This window comes from Microcebus murinus, chromosome 12 (assembly GCF_040939455.1).
Source record: "Microcebus murinus isolate Inina chromosome 12, M.murinus_Inina_mat1.0, whole genome shotgun sequence".
Classification (NCBI taxonomy): domain Eukaryota; kingdom Metazoa; phylum Chordata; class Mammalia; order Primates; family Cheirogaleidae; genus Microcebus; species Microcebus murinus.
This window is the reverse complement of record NC_134115.1, coordinates 9,580,018-9,603,827: the sequence shown is the minus strand read 5'-3', so window position 1 is coordinate 9,603,827 and position 23,810 is coordinate 9,580,018. Positions and strand designations below refer to the sequence as shown.

Sequence of the window (23,810 nt, the reverse complement as noted above, 5' to 3'; positions counted from 1 at the left end):
TCACCTCCCGTAGCCACATACATGACTCGCAAGAGGTATACACGCGGGGACCCAAAACCCCAGGGCAGATTTGGAAGGTCCACCACCAGCCAGCACACAGGACCTAAGTGACCAGGCCATCCCACCTCATGGGACCTAAGTGACCAGTCATTCCCCATTTCTCAGACAGAGGGAACAGCATCACAGACCCAGGGAAGGGCATCGGGGCAGAGGAGAGTGAGTGGCCAGGCCACGCGGGCTGCGGCGTGCCCAGGCGGACAAGACCAGAGAGGGAGGGGTAGGGTCAGGATGGATCTCACAGCAGCAGGCAGCCATGGTTTTGTCGGCGAGTGGCATCCCGTTCAGGCATTGAAAGGGTTGTAGAAGCCGAAGAGGAGGCAGGGAGGCCTGCCAGGGACTCCTACACGTCCAGGCAAGACAGTGGGACAGTGGGGGGGGGGGGAACCCCATGGGAAGAGCAGGGAGGCCAAGCGTGCATCTCGCCTGCAGAGCTGGGGGTGCCTGGGCACAGGGACGTGCTCCAGACCCACACATGGCTGCCTGCACTTTACGCAGAGCCTGCCCCCACCCCGTCCTTGCAGCCAGCACAGACTGGTCCGTGGCCAGCATGTGGCTCCTGTACACCCCACCAGACACCAGGCCCCTCTCACCCACCGGGACCCACAATATCTGCAGAACGGCAGGACCAGCACATGGAGGGGAATGTCGGGGGTGAATGAAAGGTCCCTTCATCTCTTGTTTCCTTCCCAGGCTGGCTCAGCCCCACCAGCTGATGGTTGTCCTGCCTAGGGACAGGCAGGCACTGCAGTGACCAGCTCTGCTCTTCCTTCTGCCTTTGTTCATTGTCTTCAGCATATGCTTGGCCCTGAGCCTCCTGTGGCCACCAGAATGTTCCACAGACCCGGTCTCATTTGGGTTTCACCTCTGCCCAATGTTGCCTTTGACTCCCTTGCTCCTCCCTTTACTGCAGCGCCTCAGTGTCCTCATCTGTAAATGTGGGTCCTGATGGGCCACCTAGGGCAGGTGGGCAGGATGCAGTGGGAGCTCCCGGCACACGCAGCAGCCACTCCCTGGGTCTCCGTTCTCCTCCACGGGCCTCCCCCGGGGCCCTCAAGGGGGCACAGGACAGCAAAGCCAGGCACGCCCTCTGAGGCTTGTGGCTCTCCTGGCCTCACACGGCGGCCAGGCCTCTCAGGACCAGGTCACTTCGGCCATAACCTCAGCAGAGCAGGGCTGCAGGCCTCTGTGTGCAGGGCATGCAGCCCGGTGTGGCTCTGAGGGGCCTGCACGTGGGGAGGTGCCGGTCTTTGTGTAGACACAGACCTCGCCCCCAAGGAGTGGAACTGCTGGCCTTCAGCCTCCGGCAACAGCCCAGCTGGGGACAAACCACTTCCTCCCCTCCACACCCAGCTGGCCAGCCCCACCCAACCGGGGCTGCTGAACAAGTTGTTGGGCTCAGAAGACTTGTGTTGGGGCCCAGTGGGCAGCTCGCAGGCTAGGGGCCCCGGGCGAGCCAGTGAAGTGCTCTGCGCCTCAGTTTCCTCTCCCACAAGAATAGCTGAACAATGTCTGTCATGGGCACTGGTGAGGACAGATGTGAGCAGTAGCAGAGCTGCACTCAGCACACCCAGCCTCAAAACACTGAGAGCCTGACGAGACTTAGTTGCCATTTTACAGACAAGGAAATGGAAACAGAGTCTGAGCAGCTACCCAAAGTCACGGCACTGGGGTGGCTCCAGCAGGGCTCTGTGCCCCGCAGCTCCTGCCCCCCCTTCCCCGGCCTGTCGTCCAGCTTCCTTTCTCTGACCCAGTCTCAGAAGCCCCAGGCCCACCTTTCCGTCACCCTCAGGGGCCGGCAGCAGCTCTCCACCCCACAGCACTCACCGACCCCAGGAACATGCAAACGCCCCGGTGAGCCACAAGGACAGGAGCCCCGAACCGCGCACCTGCACCCGCAGGTTCCCAGGAGCCGGTGCTCTGGGTGTGGCTATGCCCTGCGTCCTTGAATATGCCCCTCCCCCTCGGGCCTCATCTTCCCCTCTGCACAGCGGGCACGACCATGGTGGCATCAGTTGTACCGCCACTGCCACTGTGACCCTGCCCTCAGGCTATGAGCCTCTCAAGGTGGCCTTGCGGCTGTCCAGTGCTGTCTGGCCATGGCATGGTGTCCTGAGGAGGCCCTGGTGGGCTCAGCTCTCCTTAGTAGTGCCACACTGCACACTAGGTCTGTTCATGTCTAAACAGCAGATCGCCGAGGAGGCTTCCAGAGCCACACTGTGGGGAGGCCTAGCCCCCAGGACATGTCTGGGACCATCCTCCTCTGTCCGGACAGAGGAAGACCCAGTGGCCCCCCGGCCTGGGTCCCGTGAGAGGGCCTGGGCCGGGGTCCCACTGGCTGAGGCAGGCGCACCTGCAGCCCGTCAGCCTCGGACCCGGGCCCCTGCCGGGCTTGGGGCTTTGCTGAGGGCGCAGGCAGGCACCGTCCCCAGACAACAGCCAGCGCTGTCCCGGCACTCAGCAGTTTACAAAGGCTTCTCACACTTGCCATTTGATGCTCATAATGACTCCAACTTTTTGCAAATAATGCCAGAGGAACCCACAGAAAACAACAGAACAAAAACAAGACCCTGTTCAGAGCTACCAGAGCAGCTTCCTGCCTTGAAAACATCCGTCTCCCTCAAATGGCTCCTGCGCTGAATGCCCCCACCACCCCCAAGTCCCCCGCACAAATCCAGACAGGCTCGTAGGGCTCAGAGAGGACCCTGGGAGCAAACCCCACTCACCGGTCTTCCAAAGTCAAGCGTGTTTCTCCTCTAGGGCTGAACTCACGCAACAGCAAAACACAACTTCCTTTTTCTAATTTTCACAACATGGGTCACAAAACGACAGTGTATTTGCATTTCCGCATCACTACCCGGAGTCAGAGGAGCTTGGCTGGCTGGTTCTGGAGGTGCCTCATCTGCAGGGTGGTGGGGACGACTGTGAACATACCATCCACAGCTCTCGCCACGCCGGGCTGCTTGGCCCACAGCTGCAGCAGCTAGTGCCGGTTTAAAGTTTAACAGGTGCTGCTTGCAGGGCCCCTGAGTGCTCTGGGCACAGAGGACCCAGCATAGCCATCCTCCCGCTTCTGCCTCTGTCGGCTTTTCCGAGCAGGTGTGTGGCTGCAGAGGCCTCCGGGGAGGAGGGGTCCAGCAGGCGGCGAGGGAGCTGGCCCCAGACCAGACAGGCCAAGGAAAGGCTAGAAACACCATCAGAGGCTTCCTAAGACCTTTCTGGGTGGGAACAGTGAAATGGCCATGGAAAGTTGGAAAATGCAGAGGCCCTGCTGCAAACGGATTATTTCAAGGTGCTCCCTGGGAGACCTGGTGCCCTAGGCCTGCTCCGGCAGGGCCCGCCCCCCCCCCCCCCCCCCCCCCCCCCCCCCCCCCCCCCCCCGCACCTGGACAGACCCAGCAGGAGGGCTCCCTTGTTGTTTGGGGGTAGAATCAACAAGCAATAACATAGGTGTCTTGAAAGGCTTTGATTGCAAATTCTGCCTCAATTTCAGTAATGGTTTCTTAATCTAGCCTTGAATTCTTATTTTAAAAGCAAAGCAATTTCTCTGGGCTTCAGTGTCCTTGGTGTCAGACAGGGGTACAGCCCTCACGGTGCCATGAGGGGGCTCCCTGGGCAATCCTTCACAAGGCACCTGTGGCAGCACCTTGCACAGAGGACATAATGTCGTTTGGGTGTGTGACCAAAAAATTCAAGCTATGTAGCATGACATTCTGCTGTGCTAAAAAAAAGAGAGAGAGAGAGAGAGAAAAGAAAAGAAAAAAATGAAGCTATGGATAAACAAAACATCAAAGGGACCAGTTAGCAGGACGATCTTTGCAACCCGTAGTGATTTCCCTTAACCTTGCCACAGAGCATGAAGTGGAGGGCTCCGCCACAAGTTCCCAGACGCTGTCCACGGCCCTTGCTCCCACACTCAGCTGCTCTAAATATTTACAAATGTTTGTGGGGCATGGAGTGAGGGTGTTGGGCTGGAATATGCTACTCATTTCACCTCCCAGGTATTCTTCCTCTCAACCCAAGAAGATTGGAAGAATTCTACAGTGACACGCTAATGGATCCCCTTGACAAACACGCAGCGAGAGGGACCACGTGCCGGCCCTGGGATCCCAGCCCCAGATACATAGTGCGTCCTCCTCCAGGAAGCTGAAGACCGAGGTGATGTGGAGTTTGTCCCCAGGTTCCCTCTGACCCTACCTGCTGCCACCTACCTAAGGAAGCTGAGCTGCCACACCCAGCTGTGACCAGGAGGAGGTGACCAGTGTTTCAAAGGGCACCTGGGCTTGGACTCGGGCTTGCACCCTGACTCACGGGCAGTGTGACCTCAGGCACGTCACCGAGCTTCTTAAAGCCTCACAACTGGGGAAAGGGAGCGTGAGAATTTAAGACCAGGCCTGCGTCTAGGCCAAGCTCCCAAGGAGTGAGGAATGTAGACCTTGCCTCAGGTTGCCCAAAGGCTGACAAGAGAGAGACCTGCAAACAGGTTGCCCAATTAAGGTGCCGGGCACAAGACCGCAGGCGAGGAAGGGTGTGCGACGCTTGCGTGTACGTGTGCGCACATGCGTGTGTGCACGGAGGGGACACGAGAGATGTCTTTACAAATCAGTGAGGAGACGATGCACCACCCAGTAAACACGGAGAAGGGAAAAAATAATGGGCTCGCTACCCCGCCACACACCATTCCTCCCCAGGGCTACTAGTTTGCCCCCGTGGGGAAAGTGTCCACCCGGTGTCTAGAGGTGACACTTGGGGTGCACTTTCTCAGTGAAGTCATATGCCCATGGTGATCTTGCAGCCTTCCAGTGGAAGGTTTAAGGAGGAAGGCCACTTATGTTTACCAAGCACACGGCATGAGGCAAACCCTGGGCTCGTTTGTGATGGGCATGAGGATGTGAGGATATGGGGACATGGGGACACTGGGAGACCAGGATACAGGGATACAGGGACACGGGGACATGGGGACATGGGGAAGCAGGGACATGGGGACATGGGGAAGCAGGGACATAGGGACATGGGGACACGAGGATATAGGGACATGGGGACACGGAAACATGGGAACATGGGGACATGAGGACATAGAGGACATAGGGGACAACTTTTCAGACATCAACCCTCCAAAATACCCACACACATGAGCAAGGACAATCCGAACAGTCCTATTTCTCATGGGGAAATGCTGGAGATGTGCTGAACACCCAACAACAGAGAACTAGTTACGTCAGTTACCGAATTTCAAGACTTAATATAGTAAGTAATTTATTTTATTAAATAAAATGATTGCCATAATAAATAAAATGAAATGCATTTTAAAAGCAAGACAGTGTGGTATCAGCATAGGGATAGAGAAATAGACCAATGCTACTAATAGATTTTCATTCATTTGTTCAATTGTTCGATTTTCAACAAAAGTGCCAAAGCACATCAATGGGGAAAGATAAAGTCCTTTCAACAAATAGTGATGGAACATTTAGATATTCATACCGAAAAATGAACCTTGCCTCCTCACTCAAACTAGACATAGAAAATAGCTAGAAATGAACCAAAATCTTAACTGTGAATGCTAAAAGTACAGCGTTTCTAAAAATACATAGGTGAAAATATTTATGAATTTGAGATTGACAAAAATTTCTTAGGATATAAAAGTCACTAGCCACAAAAGAAAAACTTGATAAACAGCTTCATCAACATGACAAACTTCCGCCAAAACACCAGTAGGAACATGAAAAGGCAAGACCCATACGGACTCCGGGTGACAATGCGTCAGCACAGGTTCATCAGTTGTAACAAAGGTATCCTCTGGTGGGGGGTGTTGATAATGGGGGCACCCCTGAATGTTCAGGGACAACGGGTATTCAGGAAATCTCTGTACCTTCCTCTCCATTTTACTGTGAACATAAAACTGCTCTAAAAAATGAAGTCTTTAAAACGATTTTTAAAAGGGAACCCGCAGATTGGGAGAAAACATTTGCCATACACACATCTGACAAAGGACTTGTCCAGAATATATAAAGATTCCTATAAATCAATAAGAAAAAAGACAAACAATTCAATTTAAAAAATAAGAAAAAGGCTAGAACAGGTATTTGACTAAAAAGTTACCTAAATGGACAATAAGCATGTGGGAAGGCAGTCAACATCCCACGTCACCAGGGAAACTCACATTAGAACCACAATGAAGTATTATTACACCCCCGTCAGAATGGCTGCCATTAAAAACACTGACAATGCCAAGTGTTGGCAGGAATGTGGAGCAAACAGAGCTCTCAGAGCAAAACTCTCATGCTAGTGGAAGCAGAAAATTGTACAGCCAGTTCGGGAAACTGTTTGGTATTTTCCCACAGAGTTAAACAAACACCTACCTTCTCTAGGGCCCAGCAATTCCACTTCTAGGTATCTACCCAGGAGAAAAGAAAACATCTGTCCACACAAAGACCTGTACACCAATGTCCATAGCAGCTGTATTCACAATAACCCAAAACTGGAGACAACCGGAGAATGCGTAATAAACGGAGTGTGGTGTCGCTGTAATGTGCATGCCACCTGACTCAGCGATAAAAAGGAACGAGCCACCGACATAACAGTGACATGGACGGATCTCAAAAGAAGCCAGACACGAAAGACCACATCAGGTGAAGTTCAAGGACAGGCAGAACTAGCTCATGAAGTCAGAGCAGTGGGAACCTGTGGAGCTCTGAAGGGTCATGCCTTGGTTTTCCAGGGCTGCCATCACAAAGCCCCACAGGCTGAGAGGCTGAAACAACAGAAACTTACTTTCTCACAGTCCTGGAGGCTGGAAGTCTCAGATTAAGGTGTCAGCAGAATTGCTTTCTCCTGAAGCCTTTCTCCTTAGCTTGCAAATAGCCGTCCTCTGTGTTCTCACACGGTCTTCGCCCTCTGTGTGCCTGTGTCCTAATCACCTCTTCATATCAGACACCAGTCATATTGGATCAGAGCCCACCGCTGAGCATCGTTTTAACTTAGTTACCTCTTTAAAGGCCTCCTCTCTAAATACACTCACATTCTAAGGTACTGGGGGCTGGAAATTCAACATGAATTTTGCAGGGACACAGTTCAGCCCATAGTAGCCTCTAAAGGTGGGCACAAGGCGGGGATGTCTGCTCTCACCCCTCTTATTCAACATAATGGTGGGGGTTCTAGCCAGTGTCATAAAGCCAGAAAAGGAAGTAAAATACATGCAGAGCAAAAAGGAAGAAATAAAATTGTTCATGTTTGCAAATGGCATGATTGTCCCCAAAGAAAATCCCAAGAAACTACCAAAAAGTCCCAGAACTAATAAGTGCATTCAGCAAGGTCATGGATACAAAATCAATTCACAAAAATCACTTGAGGCCGGGCGTGGTGGCTCATGCCTGCAATCCTAGCACTCTGGGAGGCCAAGGCGGGAGGATCGCTCAAGGTCAGGAGTTCGAAACCAGCCTGAGCAAGAGCGAGACCCCGTCTCTACTATAAATAGAAAGAAACTAATTGGCCAACTAATATATATAGAAAAAATTAGCCGGGCATGGTGGCGCATGCCTGTAGTCCCAGCTACTTGGGAGGCTGAGACAGAAGGATCGCTTGAGCCCAGGAGTTTGAGGTTGCTGTGAGCTAGGCTGACGCCACGGCACTCACTCTAGCCTGGGCAACAAAGTGAGACTCTGTCTCAAAAAAAAGAAAAAAAAAAAAATCACTTGAATTTGTATATACAGACAATGAACAAACAGATTTGTTTGTTAAAACAAGCTAAAGTTAAAACTACTTCACCATTTACCCACATTCAAAAAAAAATTTAGGTGTAAATCTAACAAAATTCATAATGCTTATATGCTGAAAACTACAAAAGGCTGATGAAAGAAATAAAAGATCTAAAAAAATAGACATGCTGTGTTCATGGATTGATGATACAACAAAGTAAAGATATCCATCCTCACCAAAGTGATCTACAGGTTTAATTAAATTTTTATCTAAATCACAGCAAGATCTTTCATAGATATGGACAGGTTTATTCTAAAATTTTTATGGAAAAAGCAATTTTGGCAAAGCGGAATAGAGTGGGAGGAATCACAGCGCCAACATGAAGGCTCGGTCCACAGCTACGGAGCTGAACACGACGTGTTACGTGTTATGCTTCTGCTCTGTAAAAGACCCTGTGAAGAGGACAAAAAGGCAAGCTACAGACTGTGAGAAAAACTTTTGCAAGCCACATATCTGATAAAGGACTAGTTTATAAAATACATAAAGAACTCCCAAAATTCAACAGTATCACCAAACGAACCACCCAATTTAAAGACAGGCAAAAGATACTAAGAAACATTTCACTGAAGAGGATATACAGGTGCAAATAAGCACATGGAAGGATGTTTTCATCACCATTAGGAGCATGCCAATCAAAGCCACGGTGAGCTATCTATCACTACACAACTATAAGATTATCTAAAATAAAAAATAGTGACAACATCTAATGCTGGTGAAGATGTTGAGAAACTGGATCATTCACACATCGTTGGTGGGAGTGTAAAATGGTGCAGCTACTCTGGAAAACAGTTTGGAATGTTCTTACAAGACTAAACATGCGACTACCCTACGACCCAGCAGTTGCACTCCCAGACATTTATCCCAGAGAAATGAAAACTTATATTCACACAAAAATCTGTACAAGTATGTTCAGAGCAGCTTTATTCGTAAAGCCAAAACAACCCAGTTGTCCTTCAATAAACGAGTGATTAAACTGTGTTATGTCCACACCACGGAACACTGTTCAGCATAAAAGAGAATACACCATTGACACACCCACACTCTGGGTGAATCCCAAGGGAACTATGCTGACTGAGAAAAGAGAATTCCAAAAAGTTACATACTGTGTGATTCTATTGATATAATATTCTTAAAATGACAAAATTGCAGGCTCAGAGAACAGATTAGCAGTTGTCAGGGGCAGGCAGGAAGTGGGTGCGGATGTCAGAGGGCAGCAGGAGGGTGTCTGTGGTGTTGGCTGGCCTGTATCTGGACTGTATCAGCGTTGAATTCTCGGCTGGGCTGTGGTTCTACACCATTGTGCAAGGTGTTATCACGGGTGGAGCCTGGATAAAGGCCCAAGACATCTCTGTATTATTTCTTACAACTGCATGCGATTGTACAGCTTTTTCAAAATAAAAGGTTTCATTTTAAAAAAGACAGAGAGAGATAATGGAGTACTTTGACTCTCAGGAAAACAGTGAGTTGACAAGTGGTACACAGTAATGTCTGGATTTCTTGGCAGAATCACAAAGTTGGCCCTCTTGGGCCCTGGCCCCTGCCGGCCTCCCAGCCTGGTTGCTGGCCTCACCAACAGCACTCGGAGCATCTTCCTACCCTCATGTGCCCTGTCCCTCACGCCTGTTCCCTCTGCTCCTTGGCCACCCAGCCAGTCCTCTCTCACTGCCCATACAAGCTCCAGAGTCTGCCTGCTGGCAGACCTTGTGTCACTGTCATTCTCCAGCCAGACCATGAGTTCCCATAAACACTGGTGAACTGTGCTGCAGCCTGCAAGCATCCTCTCCATTTCTCTCTTCCAGAAGAGAAAGCCATGGTTCAGGGAGGTAGAGTAACTGTCAAGGCCATGCCACTCAGAGCCCAGTGAGGTGTAGCCAAGGCAGCTGGTCACTAGGACACAGCCCGGGGAGCACGACAGGGAAGCCACGGGCTCGGGGACTTGAGGCAAATAAAGAGCCTGGAAGTAAGAGTCCCATTCAGCGACAGGAAACCGAGGTTCAGAGAGGTCAAATGCCTTCACTCAATGAGTCAACAAGCATTTGCTGAGAAGCTACAAGGTACAGAAGAACAATCTGCAGGCTCTGAAGACCATTTCCAAAGAAGGAGGCTGCCGCTCCTCCTGGACAAGGTGGCCCCTGCACCTGCCCTTCTGCGTAGTTGTTAGGCTTACCGCCAGTCACCTGGGCTGCACAGGCACAGGGCTCAGGCCCCACTTCTTCTCCAATCACCACCTGACTTTGGGAACCAAAAGCCACAGTTCCCATATCCTTCCTGGCTCCCTTCAGACCCCAAGGATAGGAAAAGGTGTATCCCTTGGGTTATTCTCATCCTTTTGACACTGCGGGAGAAAGCCACAGAAATATCAGAGTAGCCAGGGGTGGAGGAGGGTGGTACCAGAGTCGTTATTTCCAGTGGGCTTTGGAGAGGGGGCACCTTTGTCAGCTTTCAGGCCCCAAGACAAGTCCTACTGAACACCAGACCTAACAGTAGGCAGACCCAGGGAAACAAAGGCTCCCAGAGGGAGGCCGAGTCTGTGACTGAGACTGTGGCCCTCTCTGGGCAGTGAGCTTCCAGGAATTTCTGTTTTCTTCTCGATGCTTCTCAGTAACATATACACTTCTGCAATGAACATTTATTATATTTGTAATTGAGAGAAAAGCCAACCTGCATAAAAATAAGAGAATAAAAGCTTCTCGTTGCTCATCCGAGATTCCAGCCTGGAGCTATTGCCCAATAAAAGCCAGCTGTCTCCACATCTGTTTATGTTTGGAAAATTTAATTGCTACTTAGCTGTTCTAAATCTCTCTAAAGAAAAATGTGGTCAAGAAACCAAAAGAGAAGGGACTCTGAGTATAATTTTGCTTTCTGGAAACACATTTTTTGCAAAAAGTTTTCTAGGTTGCTTTAAACTGAAACTGCATCCCAAAGACAGACAATGTTTCCTAAACCTTGGCACTGCCTTTACCATAGCTGCCCTCCCTCCTGGTCAGGCAGCTAGGAGCGTGGATGCGCCCAGATCTGGAAGCGCAAGGCCCGTGTGACGGTGACGTTGGGTGAGCCCCTACACCCCGACACCAGGCTACTGGGGGCTCCCCGGGAGAACCAATGTAAAATGCTGAAGTGTGGCAGTGAGGGGCTGACTGACTAGTCTCACTCGCTTTACTTCCATAGTTAAAAAAAGAAAAAAAGTTCCTTTAAAAATAGTTGACAGTTAGTCATCTTAGCCAAGAGGAGCCTTTAGCATTGAACCGGAGAAGCAATTCCTGTTAGACGAAGTGACATTTTGAGAGCTTTCCAGTCAGGAGACTAATTACAGAGCTGCACAGGCTATGATAACGTTGAGCTTGAAGTGGAAGCAATTGTTTCTTATCTTTAACAAAAAGCTCTGATGTGTCTACATTTAAACAAAAGTGCTGTGTGCCTGGTGCTTTTTTTTTCCCCACCCTGTAAGAAAAAATTATCAATGTGTAAATAGAGAGCGATACATAAAAACTAAGGCAATGAAGGGGTGGCCACGCCCCCACTCAATCAGCCCTGAATAAAGGATAATTCCAGCATTGTGATGAGACAGCTGCACAGCGTCGACCAGAGCCGCTCACAAGCCCAGGGAGATGCAGGTCCTTCCTGTGCACTCCCTGTCCAATCTCGACATCTCACTCTGCCAAGTGGTATTTTCACAGTCACTGGGATCCACCCGTTACTTTTCAGTCTTTAGTCTCTGCTCCTGATTAACCAGAGGCTATTCAGAATTCAACTGCATGTGTTTATTTAGAGGGCTTCCTTTAAGGGCTCGATGCTGAGCTGGGGGGGCCTGGGAGGAGAAGATAACGGGAAAGGATGGGATTGGAGGCACCTGAAGATGCTCACAGCAGCACTCTCTTAAGGGAGGAAGAAAGGAAGGGAGGGAGGGAGGAGTGGCCCTCTGCAGGGGTCTGAGCAACTCAGGCACAGCTGTTCACACTGTTAAGGGGAACTTTTGAATTGGAGGGTGGAAGACAAAGGGAGTTGCAGCTTTATTTATAACATTTTGATTTTCAGCCATAATATATGAATATGCCCTTTGCATACTGGAGAATGAACAGAGACGTGCTCTGGTCACCCCACCAGCAGCCCCATGCACCGTGCACATGAGCTAGAAACCAGGGGATGTTAAGAAGCCCTGGGGAGTCACACATGGACTCTAATAGATAAATTAGGGCACTTAATTATTCCTTAAGCAACACAGTTTGTTTTTCAGACAAAATTTTTTAGAACTTAAGAAAAAAAAAGATTACCAAGAAGGTCAGAGGAGCAGACACCCCTTTTGCCACTGAAGATCTTACACCCCCAAATTTCGTCTGTCCTGGGCCTGGGGAAGAAGAGGCATCCTCTCTGCAGGCAGCAAGCTCGGTCTGCTGAGCAGGACCCCCAAGCCTCCTTCACTCCCATGGTGTCAGGCCAGCAGTTTTGCTCACTCGGTTTAGGGCCACCGCAGCCTCTGCAGCTGCTGCATGGATCCTCGGTGCACGGATGTTTCAAGGACTAAGAACACAAGAAACAAAGTCTACACACGCTGCACTTTATTTTAGGATGTTACAAGTTCAGTATAAGATGCATTCAGCACAAAATTCTATTAAAATACCTTGTTGATTGTGTCTAGCTGGAATATCTCAGATGCAAAATAATTTACCCAGAGAAGATGGGCTAGGAATGATTAGAATGACTAGAAATTAGTTACCAGAAATCAAAATCCCTTCTTCATTTATTCATTCAACAAGCATTATTCATATTCTCCATTTTCATTTTAAAAGCCCCAAAGTTGAATTTCTAAAAGACCAACTGGATTCCTTTGTGAACACGCTAGACCTGGAGTGGAGCACCCTGACGTCTAGGCAGCCCTCACCCCTGCGGCCCCTGCCAGCCCCAAGGCTTTCTCCTTGCCGCCTCCCCTCTCCTCCTTCTCCTCAGGGCCAGATGCGCCGGGCAGCCAGCTCTGGGGAGAAGCAAACCTCCAGCACTGGAGAGGGGGGTGTCAGCTCCCCTCCTGCGTGTGGCACAAAAAGGGCCCCTGGCTCCATTTCCATCTGTCTAGGCAGGGAGGACAGACCTGTCCCTGAGCTGGCCCCACTCATTTAGGGGCTCTTGTCCTGCAGACCCCTCCTGAGTCTCGGGCTAAATTTGCCAACCTTGAATGGCCCTTCCGCACCCCCTTCATCCCCCACCCGCTGTCAGGAACTCAGGAGTGTTGGCCCAAGTCCAGAATCCCCACAGAACAGTCCTGGCCCATGCAAACAGGGACCACAATCCCTGGGGGCGAGAACCTCCCAAGTGCATACTCAGGTTTTACTGTCTCCACTCCAAGATCTATCGGAAAAATACAACCTGCTCTCGCTTTTTGTTACTTTCTTTTCTTTTAAAAGTCATCTTACTGTTCTGCACAGATGCTCTCACTTTTTATTTATCCTTATCCTCACTATTTATTTTTATCCTTTGTACATTAAGCTGAATCATATCCTTTCTAGAATAAGATATGAACAAAAGAAGGAAGAAGGAAAAGAAAAAAGAGTAAGGAAGGAGGGAGAGAGGGAAGAGGGCAGGAAGAAAAGGGAGACAAGAGAGAGAAGGAAGGGAGTGGATGAGTTGGTTGGTTAGTTGGTTAGTTGAGCCCCTGCTGGTGGGCACAGGGCTCCTTGGGCAGCAGGGACAGTGGGAGCTCCTCAGCAGGCTGTGGCAGGAGGAGGGTCCACACCCCTCACTGGCACCTGCAGGGCAGTAACAGTGGCACACCAGGGATAGCAGTGCTGGCAAGGAAGGGGCAGCCTCAGACTCCTCTTTCTGGGCACAATTCTGCACACATGAGCACCTCACCCTTGCAGACCGCCGGCCCACGCAGATGCACGCCAGGCCCAGAGCCACCTAGTAGCCCCAGCGAACCCGGGAATGCTGAGCCACAGCCATACCCCAACCCCATCCTGCTCCTGAGTGTCCCCACACATGACTTCCCAGACACCCCTCCTTGGATGTCCTGGAGAATGTGGACATTCCACCACTGACCTGAAGCTTCAGGCCTGAGCGGGCACCAGTGCTCGTGGGCTGAGGAAGGGGCACACAGCGACAATGAGAAATGGACGTGCATGTCTCCCGCACAGCCAGGAAGGGCAGACGCTCCGCTGCAGACGGGCATGCGCTTGTCAGACGCCACTGAGGCTGAGAGGCTCCCGTGCAGGCTACACACAGTGCAATGCACCCATCAGCGCCTTCACCCCACAGCAAGCCACTGGCGGGTGACACATGACCCCATTTACAGCTGAGGAAACACGCCAGGATGGGGCCAGATTTCCATCCACACCTATCTCCCTTCAAGGCACCTGCCCCTCAGTGCGTGTGCCCACAGTGGCGGAGGATGTGTCCTGCTCTGACACCGCAGACCACACATTCCTCTTGCTCCTGGGCATTCGGAGCAGAGCCAAGACCACGGAGGTCATCCCGGAGCCTCATGAAGCGCCCAAGGGACAAGCTGTCATTACCCTCATTTTGCAGATGAGGAAACTGAGGCCTCTGCCCCCCACCCAAGCCCTGCCTATAATGGTGTCTCTCTTTGAGTTCCGAGACCTGAGGATGAAGAGGTGCCCTCGGGACACAGCCCGACCCTGGAGCAGACAGAGGGAGCTGTTGACCCTTGGTGAGCCAGGCTGGGCCCCGGGCCCCTGGGCCCCTGTGTCCAAAGCCAGAAGGCCATGTGTCTAAAGCCAGGTGGCCTTCAGCTGACCACCCACTGCCCAAACACAGGGCCCTGGAAGAGCCTCGGGTGGCTGCCAGAGAGCAGCTGGGATTCGCTGCCACTGAGAAACGTGTAACTTTTCTGCACAATACAAATCCCCTGCGACAACTCACTAGGGCTGAGGGTGCTGTCATCTTAACAGTTTGAAAAGTAAATCCTTCCCCCCTACACACCATAGATACAACACACACACTCATTCTTTTCACTTCAAACTGATTTTAGGCAATGATGCCTGTTTTTCCCAGTTATCCTAGAAAATGACAACATCGTAAGTATCGTAATTCACAGACACAGAGTGTAAGAAACATGCAGCCAAAGAGTCAGTGACAACCTGGAGTCCCCAAGGACCAGAGGTACAAACCTCAAATCAGGGCCTGGCTGTACAGCCTCTTTCTATAAAGTTCCTGCCGTGTTTATCCCAAGGGCTGGCTGTCTTAATGAACCTCAGACTTGCGCACAGCAACGCACCCCTTTTCACGCTGGTTTTATTTTCTCCCTTACAAGAGGTGACACTTAGGGGAAATGTCGAGCAGTGATAGTAACATTAACAAAAATAAAGAAAAGGCAAACTGACATGGGGTCCCCATTGCCATGGCAACCTCATAGGCAATGGTGTGTTTTTCAAGCACACTATTTTCCCTTCTATCCATTTGAAAAGAAATGGAAAGGGCGGGCACGGGTGGGAAATCCAGTTATAAACCAGGTCACAGCACAGCGAGCGACCTGGCCCGTATTCAGTAGGTACCCCAGATCATTCTGTTCAAGAGCCGGGGACCCCGGGACCCACCGCCAGGACAGCCCCGGTGGTCTTCCACGGCTCAGTCCCGACTCTGCCATGCTCAGGAGGGGACAAGGGCTGATCAAAACCCCTCTTCGGATCACACACCAGGCGGCCACCCCTCCTCCCGCAGAAGGCCCCGCCGGCCCCACCCCCTGGAAAATGAACAGCCGCCCAGCCCAGGACTCTGCGGAAAGCGACCCCGCACAGGCTCGCAGAGGCACCTGAACCAGGGGGAAGTCTCCACCTCTCAAATCCTACTCACCGCCTTCCCTTGAGGACGAAAACCATTTAAAAATCAGACAAAAGCCCGAGGCTCCCCCCAGCCCAGCGCAGGCCGACTCCGCGGGGCAGCTTCGGGAGGAGAGGAGCCGGGTCTCGGGGGCCTCGCCGGCGGCCGGACTGCTCCGCGGGTCCTGCGCGCGGCCCGGCCGGGGCCCCTCGGCACCCACAGGCCGCAGCCTTGTGTCCTCGCCCACAGCTGCAGGGACGCTCTGAGCCTGACAAAGCCGCACGTGGGGAGCCAGCCAGGCGGGCGAGGGGCGCCGGCCGGGTGCCGCAGACTGTCGCCACGGCAACGGGGGCGGGCCGGCGGCAGACGGGCCTGCGGGTCTGCGCTCGGGGCGCACGCGGGAGGGTCCGGCTGGCCGGCAGGAAATACTGCTTATTTTTCTGGACACCTCTGCCCCGACCCACCACCTCTGACGGGCTTTCTAGAGGGTCCTGAGGTAGCAGGAACTTTTAAGTACTTGGTCACCACAGTGAACCCCGTTTCAGGGGTCTGGAAGCTTTGCTCCACGCATAGGGGGGCATAGTGGGAAATATGCATTTGCTTAAAGAGGCCTTGTGCAGAGGCTGTGTGTGCCTGTGTGTGTGCCTGCGTGTGTGTGGTTTGTGTGGGGTGTGGTGTGTTGTGTGTTGTATGTGGTGTGTGTGCTATGTTTTGTGTTGTGTGTGTGGTGTGTGACGTGTGTGTATGTGGCGTGTGGGCCCCCAATGATGCGGATCCCTCCTCCTCTCCACCAGGTATGTGCCCAGGACCTGACATGGAGAAAGGCTGCATCACAACTCCTAAAACATGGATGGGAGCAAGTACTGCAACCCCCAAGTCCTGCCCCATGAGGAAGCCCCCAGCCTCCCCTAGAGGGTGCTGCCCATGTGTCACCATCGAACTCAGCTCCAAAGGGCCTGAGCCCACAGTGGACTTTTTGGTTCAAAGACCTCAGCAACAAAAAATTATCTTTACTTGAGGTTTGAGCAGTGTGGATTTCTCCACGGCACCCAGAAAAATGGCAGAAACACTTCAACTCCAAGCTTTACCTACTGGGTTTAAAAATATTCAGGTGGCTGCCCACACCAATGACACAGTTCTCCTTTGCTGCTGGGGGCCACAAAGGCAGCAGTGTTTTGTCCCCAGAGGACCACACATGCTCTCCTTTCTTTGCAGTTTTCAGCCACAGGCTTTTGGCGTTTTGTGAGAGAAGCATGGATGGGACCCCCCGTGGCCCGGGCTGACTCAGACTCCCCCGCTCCCACTGGCCCTAGCTTCAGGTCTGATGCTGGAGGGGACAGAACAGGTGGTGGAACCTACTCGTCCAAACTGCTGAGCCAGGAAAACCCTTCAGTATTTGGGTGTGGCTGCGAGGCACTCGCGTGTCACACCTGGCAGGGCTGACCAGGCCATGAACGGCCGTGTCCCTCAGAGACGCATAATCAGCCTGCCTGGACACGTAGCAGACTGAGCAGTGTCCCACAGATTAAAGCCCACCTCGATATGCAATTTGTTTTCCTTATCAATTGGTCAAAAGGAGGGGATAAAGTATATTATATATTAAATATGAATGAAAAAAGAGCTGCTTATTAAATATTACTGAATAAATAATGAATACATGGTTTCAAGCACTTTGTACGAGCCAGGCCCTCACCTAGGACCCCACTGGCTGCTAGGGAGGTGCGTCCTTACACCTGGTCCACAGACGCAGAAACAGGCTCCGAGTGGGAGTGGCTCGGCCGAGGCTGCATCGTCCCTCTGCTCTGGAGACTCCTCGTCCCCCCTCGGACTCGTCCCCGGCAGCAGTGTGTAAAATGCTTCGGGAACAATTATGGGTGAGAGTGAGCAGGGAGTGTCCCCTGACATGACAACTCCAGCTCCTTCCTGCGTTCCTGGTCTCTCTCTGGAGCCTGGCCCGGCACGGCTCTCTCAGCCCCTGGGGACACTGGTGTCCCAGGAGGAGAAAGCCCTTCCTCAGGTGGCCTCAAGGAGCACCCCCACCACCTGGCTGTGGCTGCCCGCTCCTGCCCTCTGGAATCCATCTGGAGTGGGCAGCAGTTTTCATCTTGAGTGACGGCAGCCTCCGACCTCAGAGAAGGAGAGCATTAGGGGACCAGGACCCTCAGCTGCTGAGGCCTGAGCATGGTGGCAGGGCGGAGTGGAGGTGGCTGCCACAGCTGAGTAAGGGATGCCAGGGAGGGTTAGCTCTGCCAAGGCCACATCCATAAGATGCTTTACTGACACCTGCTTTGCTCCAGAAAGTGCCTCGGTGGGGAGCCTTTGCGGGAGTCTACAAAGTGACCTCTGTGCAGTGCCCAGTGCCCTCCCTGCCAGGGCCCTGCCTGCTCCCTCCATGCAGCTCCACTTTCCAGCTGTGCTCGAGGCTCCAGTGCTCTGGGATGACACGTCCCAGATCCCCAATCCTATCATTACAGGCTGTGCAAACCCACGGGGACCTAAACACAGGGAAACGCGCAGTGTTTCCACCGCCAAGCGGAGGCTCCCTCCAGCTGCTGGTGTATTTCCAGGCCACACTGAATCGGCAGGAAGGGCAGCATCAGCACATCAGTGTTCTGGGAATACAGTGCTCAAACCTATGCCAAGTCTTCCTTGGAAAACCATGTGTTTCAAGATCTCAATTTCAGACACTTCCTCCACTCAGGGAAGAAGAGCAAGAGGGGACCCAGAAGTCCAGTCAAGGCCGTGGCCTGGCATTCCCTTAGCTTTAGTGTCCAGGCTTCATGGGAAGGAAGATCCCAACCCCAAACCATGGGGGCAGCTGACAAGATTCTCTCCTTGACCAAACTCAAGCTCTCCTGAACTCTCTTCTCAACCAGGCCCTGATTTGGGGGCTTCTGTGTTTGTCTCTGCATTGTCCAATTTTAACAAGAAACTGCACCTGGACCACACAGGGCCCAGCCCAAGCCCTGCACGCAGGAGAGCCCAGACCACTAAAGAAACTGAAATGTGCTCTCATCATCAGAACAGCCAAACAATGACACCCCAGTAAGCCATGAGCACTCCTTGTACCCAGAATTTGGTCTCTAAATACCACGTTTTTATAACAAGAATCAGGCTTCCTAAGAGAAGTGACTGATTCCAGGGCTGGGCCAGGGAAAATACAAGATGCGCCTGGAGCATGTTGCAGAAAGTGAGGAGGAAGTAAGGGAGGAAGAAAGGGAGGAAGGGAGGGAGGAAGGCAGGAAGGAAGGACAGAAGGGAAAATATAGAGGATAGATGGGGGTTTATGCAAAGAACACAGGACCCAACCTGAAGGAGCTGTCAAAGCTGAAACAACTTAAACAACAAAATAAAGGATGATAATCAGATTTTAACCCAAGGGATAAAATAAATATCCACGAATCCATGCTGATACTAGTAATTGAAGAAATCAATAAATAAATGCAGAAGAGATGGTATTTCCTCACAGAATTCCAATGAACAAAAGGAGATGAAAACAGAGACATCACCCACAGGTAAATATCAGGGAAAAGGCTACAGGCAAGATCCCCGAATGGAGGCAAAATTCAGTGGGTGAAAATTTGGGGAGAAACATTATTTGCAAAGGTCTCTCCCAGGATACTCATCAACTTCATCATGGAGAAACCAAATCAACCAAGCAGTCGGGGTTAGCATCGCCGGTGACCACATGCCAGCTTTGACAGCATGCACTGAGAAGGACACGTCATTTTCATGGCATTCCTGCCAAAAATACATACCTCACTCCAGTGATGAGAAAACACAGGATAAGCCCAAACTGAGGGGCATTCTACAAAAATAGCTGATCAGGACTCTTCAAATCACAACAGACGAGAAAAAGCCAAGGCACTGTTAGGAACTGGGGACAACTTGGGAGCAATGACGACTCAATGCAGAGTGAGATCTGGGAACAGAAAAGACCATTAGTGGACAATTTGGTGAAATTTGAAAAAGTCTGTAGTTTAGTTAATAATATCGTAGGAATGTAAATTTCCTCATTTCGATCACTGTACTATAGTTACGTGAGAGTTTATATTAGAGGAAGCTAGGTAAGAAATACAAGGGAATCCTTTATACCAGTTTTGTGACTTTTCTTTAAGTTCTAACAACAGAACGTGTAGTTCATCCTTTAAGGGAAAAGCTGTTCTGGTTAAAAGTTAAGGATCACACCTTTACACCTATCTCAGAGGCCTGTCCTTGAAGAGATCACACACACACACACACACACACACACACACACACACACACACTCACTGTGCAAGACATCCTCAACTTCTGAGCCCCAGGGACCTGGGTGGGGTCTCAACAGTGACCATCTCTCTGAGCATTGTTTGTGCCTACACCTCATCTAAGGAGGCAGCAGGATGGAGTGGTTAGGGGCTGTGTGCTGTTGGGCAAGTTACTTACCCTCTCTGAACCTCCATTTCCTCACATATTCAATGGGAATAACAAGAGTACCAACCTCTTCCAGTTATTGAGAGAATTTAAAAAGGCATCATGTATAAAGGCTTAGCTCCTGCAGCCACCACCACTGTGACATCACCTCCCACAGGGCCTGGAGCTCCCTGTGACATTTTGGCAATGCTCCATGCAGCATTGCACCCCTGGCGACTGTAGGGGAAAAAGTATCTTTTCCTGACCCAACGCAGGGTTTGTGGCTGACAGCTCTACAACAAAAGGCAGATTAGCAAGAGAAAAGCTTAACAAAGTTTTACATGACATGGGAGCTTTCGAAACACCCAAAAGACCCAGGGAGGACTATATTTTTATGCTCAGGTTTGCTGAAGAATGTTCAGTCCTGTAGAATTACGATTGGACAAACAGGGGATCTGACCTCATGGTAATAAACTGGGGGAACTTAGCATGGCCTGTTTGTTCAGATTCTTCTTGGAGTCCCTGTTTGACGTTTCTCCCCTCTGGGTATGGGGCAGAGTCCCTTTGGAGCAAGGGTCCTAGGACCCTCTTTCAGGGGAGGTAGGTCAGAGAATTTTTTCCCCCTATGGACAGCTTTTCCACGGAAAGGCAGGAAAAGGTCAGGGAGTGGCCTGTCTCGGCCGTTTTCTCAGCTTCCTAGGTGCCACATTTTAAGGTATGGTGTTCTGTGCTGCAAAACCACCATCAGCGCATTTGAGCCACAGAACTGAAGTAGACAGACACAGCACATCCCAGGTGCCCAGGGGCAAATACGCGGCGCCGTCCTCCTGCCGAGGAAGCTCGCCACATTCAGGTCGGTCAAGGAGTAATCCCCACATGAAAACACTCCAATTGTTATTTGTCAGAAACTTCAGAAGCTACACGAAACCCGCCCACCGTGGAGTCACCCTGGAGCTCACTTTCCAGGCCTCCACCTGTTCCCCAAGGTAGGGCAGCTGTCACAGGCACCAGGCACGCAGCCTGTGCGGAAGAATCTGTGGAATGAGGGTCTCAGTACTCTTAAGCGATCTCCAGAATTACCTAACTCACGCACCCCCTCTCGCCTTAACACCGACTCCCGTATTTTATTTTATTTTATTTCATTTCATTTCATTTCATTTCATTTTTTTGATACAGAGTCCCGCTTTGTTGCCCAGGCTAGAGTGAGTGCCATGGCGTCAGCCTAGCTCACAGCAACCTCAATCTCCTGTGCTCAGGCAATCCTCCTGCCTCAGCCTCCCGAGTAGCTGGGACTACAGGCATGCACCACCATGCCCGCCTAATTTTTTCTATATATATTAGTTGGCCAATTAATTTCTTTCTAGTTATAGTAGAGACAGGGTCTCACTCTTGCTCAGGCTGGTTTCAAACTCCTGACCTCGAGCAATCCGCCTGCCTCGGCCTCCCAGTGTGCTAGGATTACAGGCGTGAGCCACCGCACCCGGCCCGACTCCTGTATTTTAAATGTTTGACAGTAACAGCCGAGGCAGGAATGACTGGTGAAACAGGGTCGCTTGTGACGGCTGGCAGCCAGCCTGCTGGGCCGGCCCATCAGCATGCCCCACAGGCCCCGCGTTCCTGCCCGCTGGCCGGGGCACCCCCATGCTCCACCGCACTGGGGGTTCTCGCGGCAATCAGCTCACAGAAGCAAAGCTCTGCTCACTGCACACCTCTATGATGCAAAAAAACAGCAAGGAAAACAGGTCTGAGGACCCAGGGCACCCATCGTCTCTGATGTGCGAGGGTAATGCAACATTGTCAACTTTGAAAATCATGGCAAGTTCTGTAAAATGCTTTTAGATTTAACGTAGAACTGAGAAAAGAAATCTGAATGTAAAACCTCAAGGGCAGTTAAACAGCGTATGCTCAAAAACCCAAAGAAAAGGCATTATTAGAGGCTGGGATGATGAACAGCACCCCCCTAACACACACACACACACACACCCACACACACACCCACACACACACACGCACGCACACACTCACACAGTTTGTCTTCAGAATCTGCATTGCATCTTCTTTTTAACTAAATGTCAAGGAAACTTGTGAAAGACTGTAAAAAACTGCTAACATTGGAGAAAATTGACAATAACGCAAATGACCTTTCTGCATAGAAATACAAATGAAGTGTGTCTGGTGGAAGGCAATTGATCGTGGCCCTGTGGATAAGACCCAACCACACCTACTTGTACATGCACTTGAGCATTCCTTATCGTCTATAAACGTGCTGTGGAATGATTTCTGTTGAGAAATTCCAGGGGAGTTATCTGGACTGGAGGACAGGAATGTCTTTAAGATCTTCGTTGCCTACGTATTAATGCGTTAAATCAAATCTTTGCCATGTGCTTATTTTATATTTGTGTCACAGTCATGATTTCACCTTTCTAAAAAGTGAGAGAAACTGCACTAGCACAAGCTCTACTGGTACCCGGACTCGATTACTACATGCTCGGTGTGGGAGGGCTGCACTGTGCTGTCCCCTCCAGGCTGTGGGGCCCTGAGGAGTTGCCCAGCTTCTGGCCTGGGGTGCACCCAGGCCCTGCGGGACGGAGAGGCAGCTGCATGTCACCCCGGCTGGCCGCGGCAGCAGTCGGCTCTGAGCTCCCCGCAGCACACGTCACACAGAGAGCTCTGCACAGGCTGCCGCTGCTCCTGGGATGATGTCCAGGGCCACAGCGTGCAGCGGGCAGGCGAGGTCAGAGGTCCGCGCGGCATCCTGGAGGAGGGCTGAGAGGCGAGGCCAGCGAGGCTTCCGGAAGGCATTACCGGTCACTCCTCCTCACGCTGGCCAGCCCATCTCCAGGATCTGGGCCACAGGGGAGAAACGGGAGCCAGATAGACGAGGTTCCTGCCTCAAAGTGAGGCTCTCATTCTTGTGGGGGAGACAGAAAATAAATAAATGAACTGGAAAGGCACCAAAGGTTGCGAGCTGCAAGAAAGTCAAACAGACAAAGGTAATAGAGATGGTAGGAGGGAGGCTTTGACCTGCACAGGATGTCAGGGGTTGAAGGAACAGCAGGTGCAAAGGCCCTGAGGCAGGGATAAGCACGGTGGGAGATGAGAGCAGGGCAGGAGGCCAAGACCAGTCCCGGGATCCTTGTCAGACCAGGACGAGGCCCGGGGGTTTCTATTCTAAGAGCCACGGGAAGCCCCTGTAGAGTTTAAGCAGGGAGGACCCGATGGCTACAAGTTTCAAAGGCTGTCTGTCTGCCAGGTGGGGCTGGGCTACAGGGCAGGCTTGAGGAATGAGGAGCCGCCAGCAGATGGCAGGGAAGGGCAGCATGGGCCACAGGGCTTGAGTGGAGGCTGTAGGGGGGGCGGGGCAGGAGCTGGGGGACATCACGAGGTTCCCCGCTGGAGCACCAGGCAAGGGAAGGGGCCCAGCCAAGGAAGTTAAAGTTCATCCAGATGGTGTTGGGTGGCAGGAAAGGGGCTGAGTCGGGGCAAAGTTCGTGCCTTGGCCAGTGAGCGACCCACATAGAGACCCCCATCTGTCCTGCTGGATGGACAGCATATGTGGGCAGGGCCAAGAGGGGGACCTACCCTACCATGCAGCACCCACCTTGCCCAGCCTCTGTGCTGTCCTCCTGTGAAGTTAGGACCTTGATCTGTCCCCGTCACTGTTGAGGATTCCATGTGTGACATTTCTTAAAGCACCTGGTACACAGAAGGAGCATAATAAATAATTGCCCTTTGCTTCCTTAGATTCAGTCACAGAGGATCCTTTCACCAGGAGGAGGGACCCTCATCCTGGGGGGAAGCACAGGTTTGCCAAATGCACCCTGATCCAATGCTTGTGC

At 51.6% G+C, this 23,810-nt stretch overlaps 1 protein-coding gene across 5 annotated transcripts in view; it reads right to left on the bottom strand.

Moving 5' to 3' along the window:
* Positions 1 to 15,675, bottom strand: part of FGD3 (FYVE, RhoGEF and PH domain containing 3) — a 63,379-nt gene extending 47,704 nt beyond the window's left edge. For 2 of the 5 annotated variants that reach the window (XM_076008502.1, XM_076008504.1), the window contains exon 1: positions 2,992 to 3,283. In XM_076008502.1, the coding sequence (XP_075864617.1) occupies positions 2,992 to 3,254 (263 nt within the window). In that variant the 5' untranslated portion in view covers positions 3,255 to 3,283. Of the gene's footprint in view, positions 1 to 1,884; positions 2,706 to 2,783; positions 2,940 to 2,991; positions 3,284 to 15,612 lie in introns of those variants that run through there. The other 3 variants (XM_076008505.1, XM_076008506.1, XM_076008503.1) reach the window with 3 other exon arrangements.
* Positions 15,676 to 23,810: the final 8,135 nt, after the last annotated feature.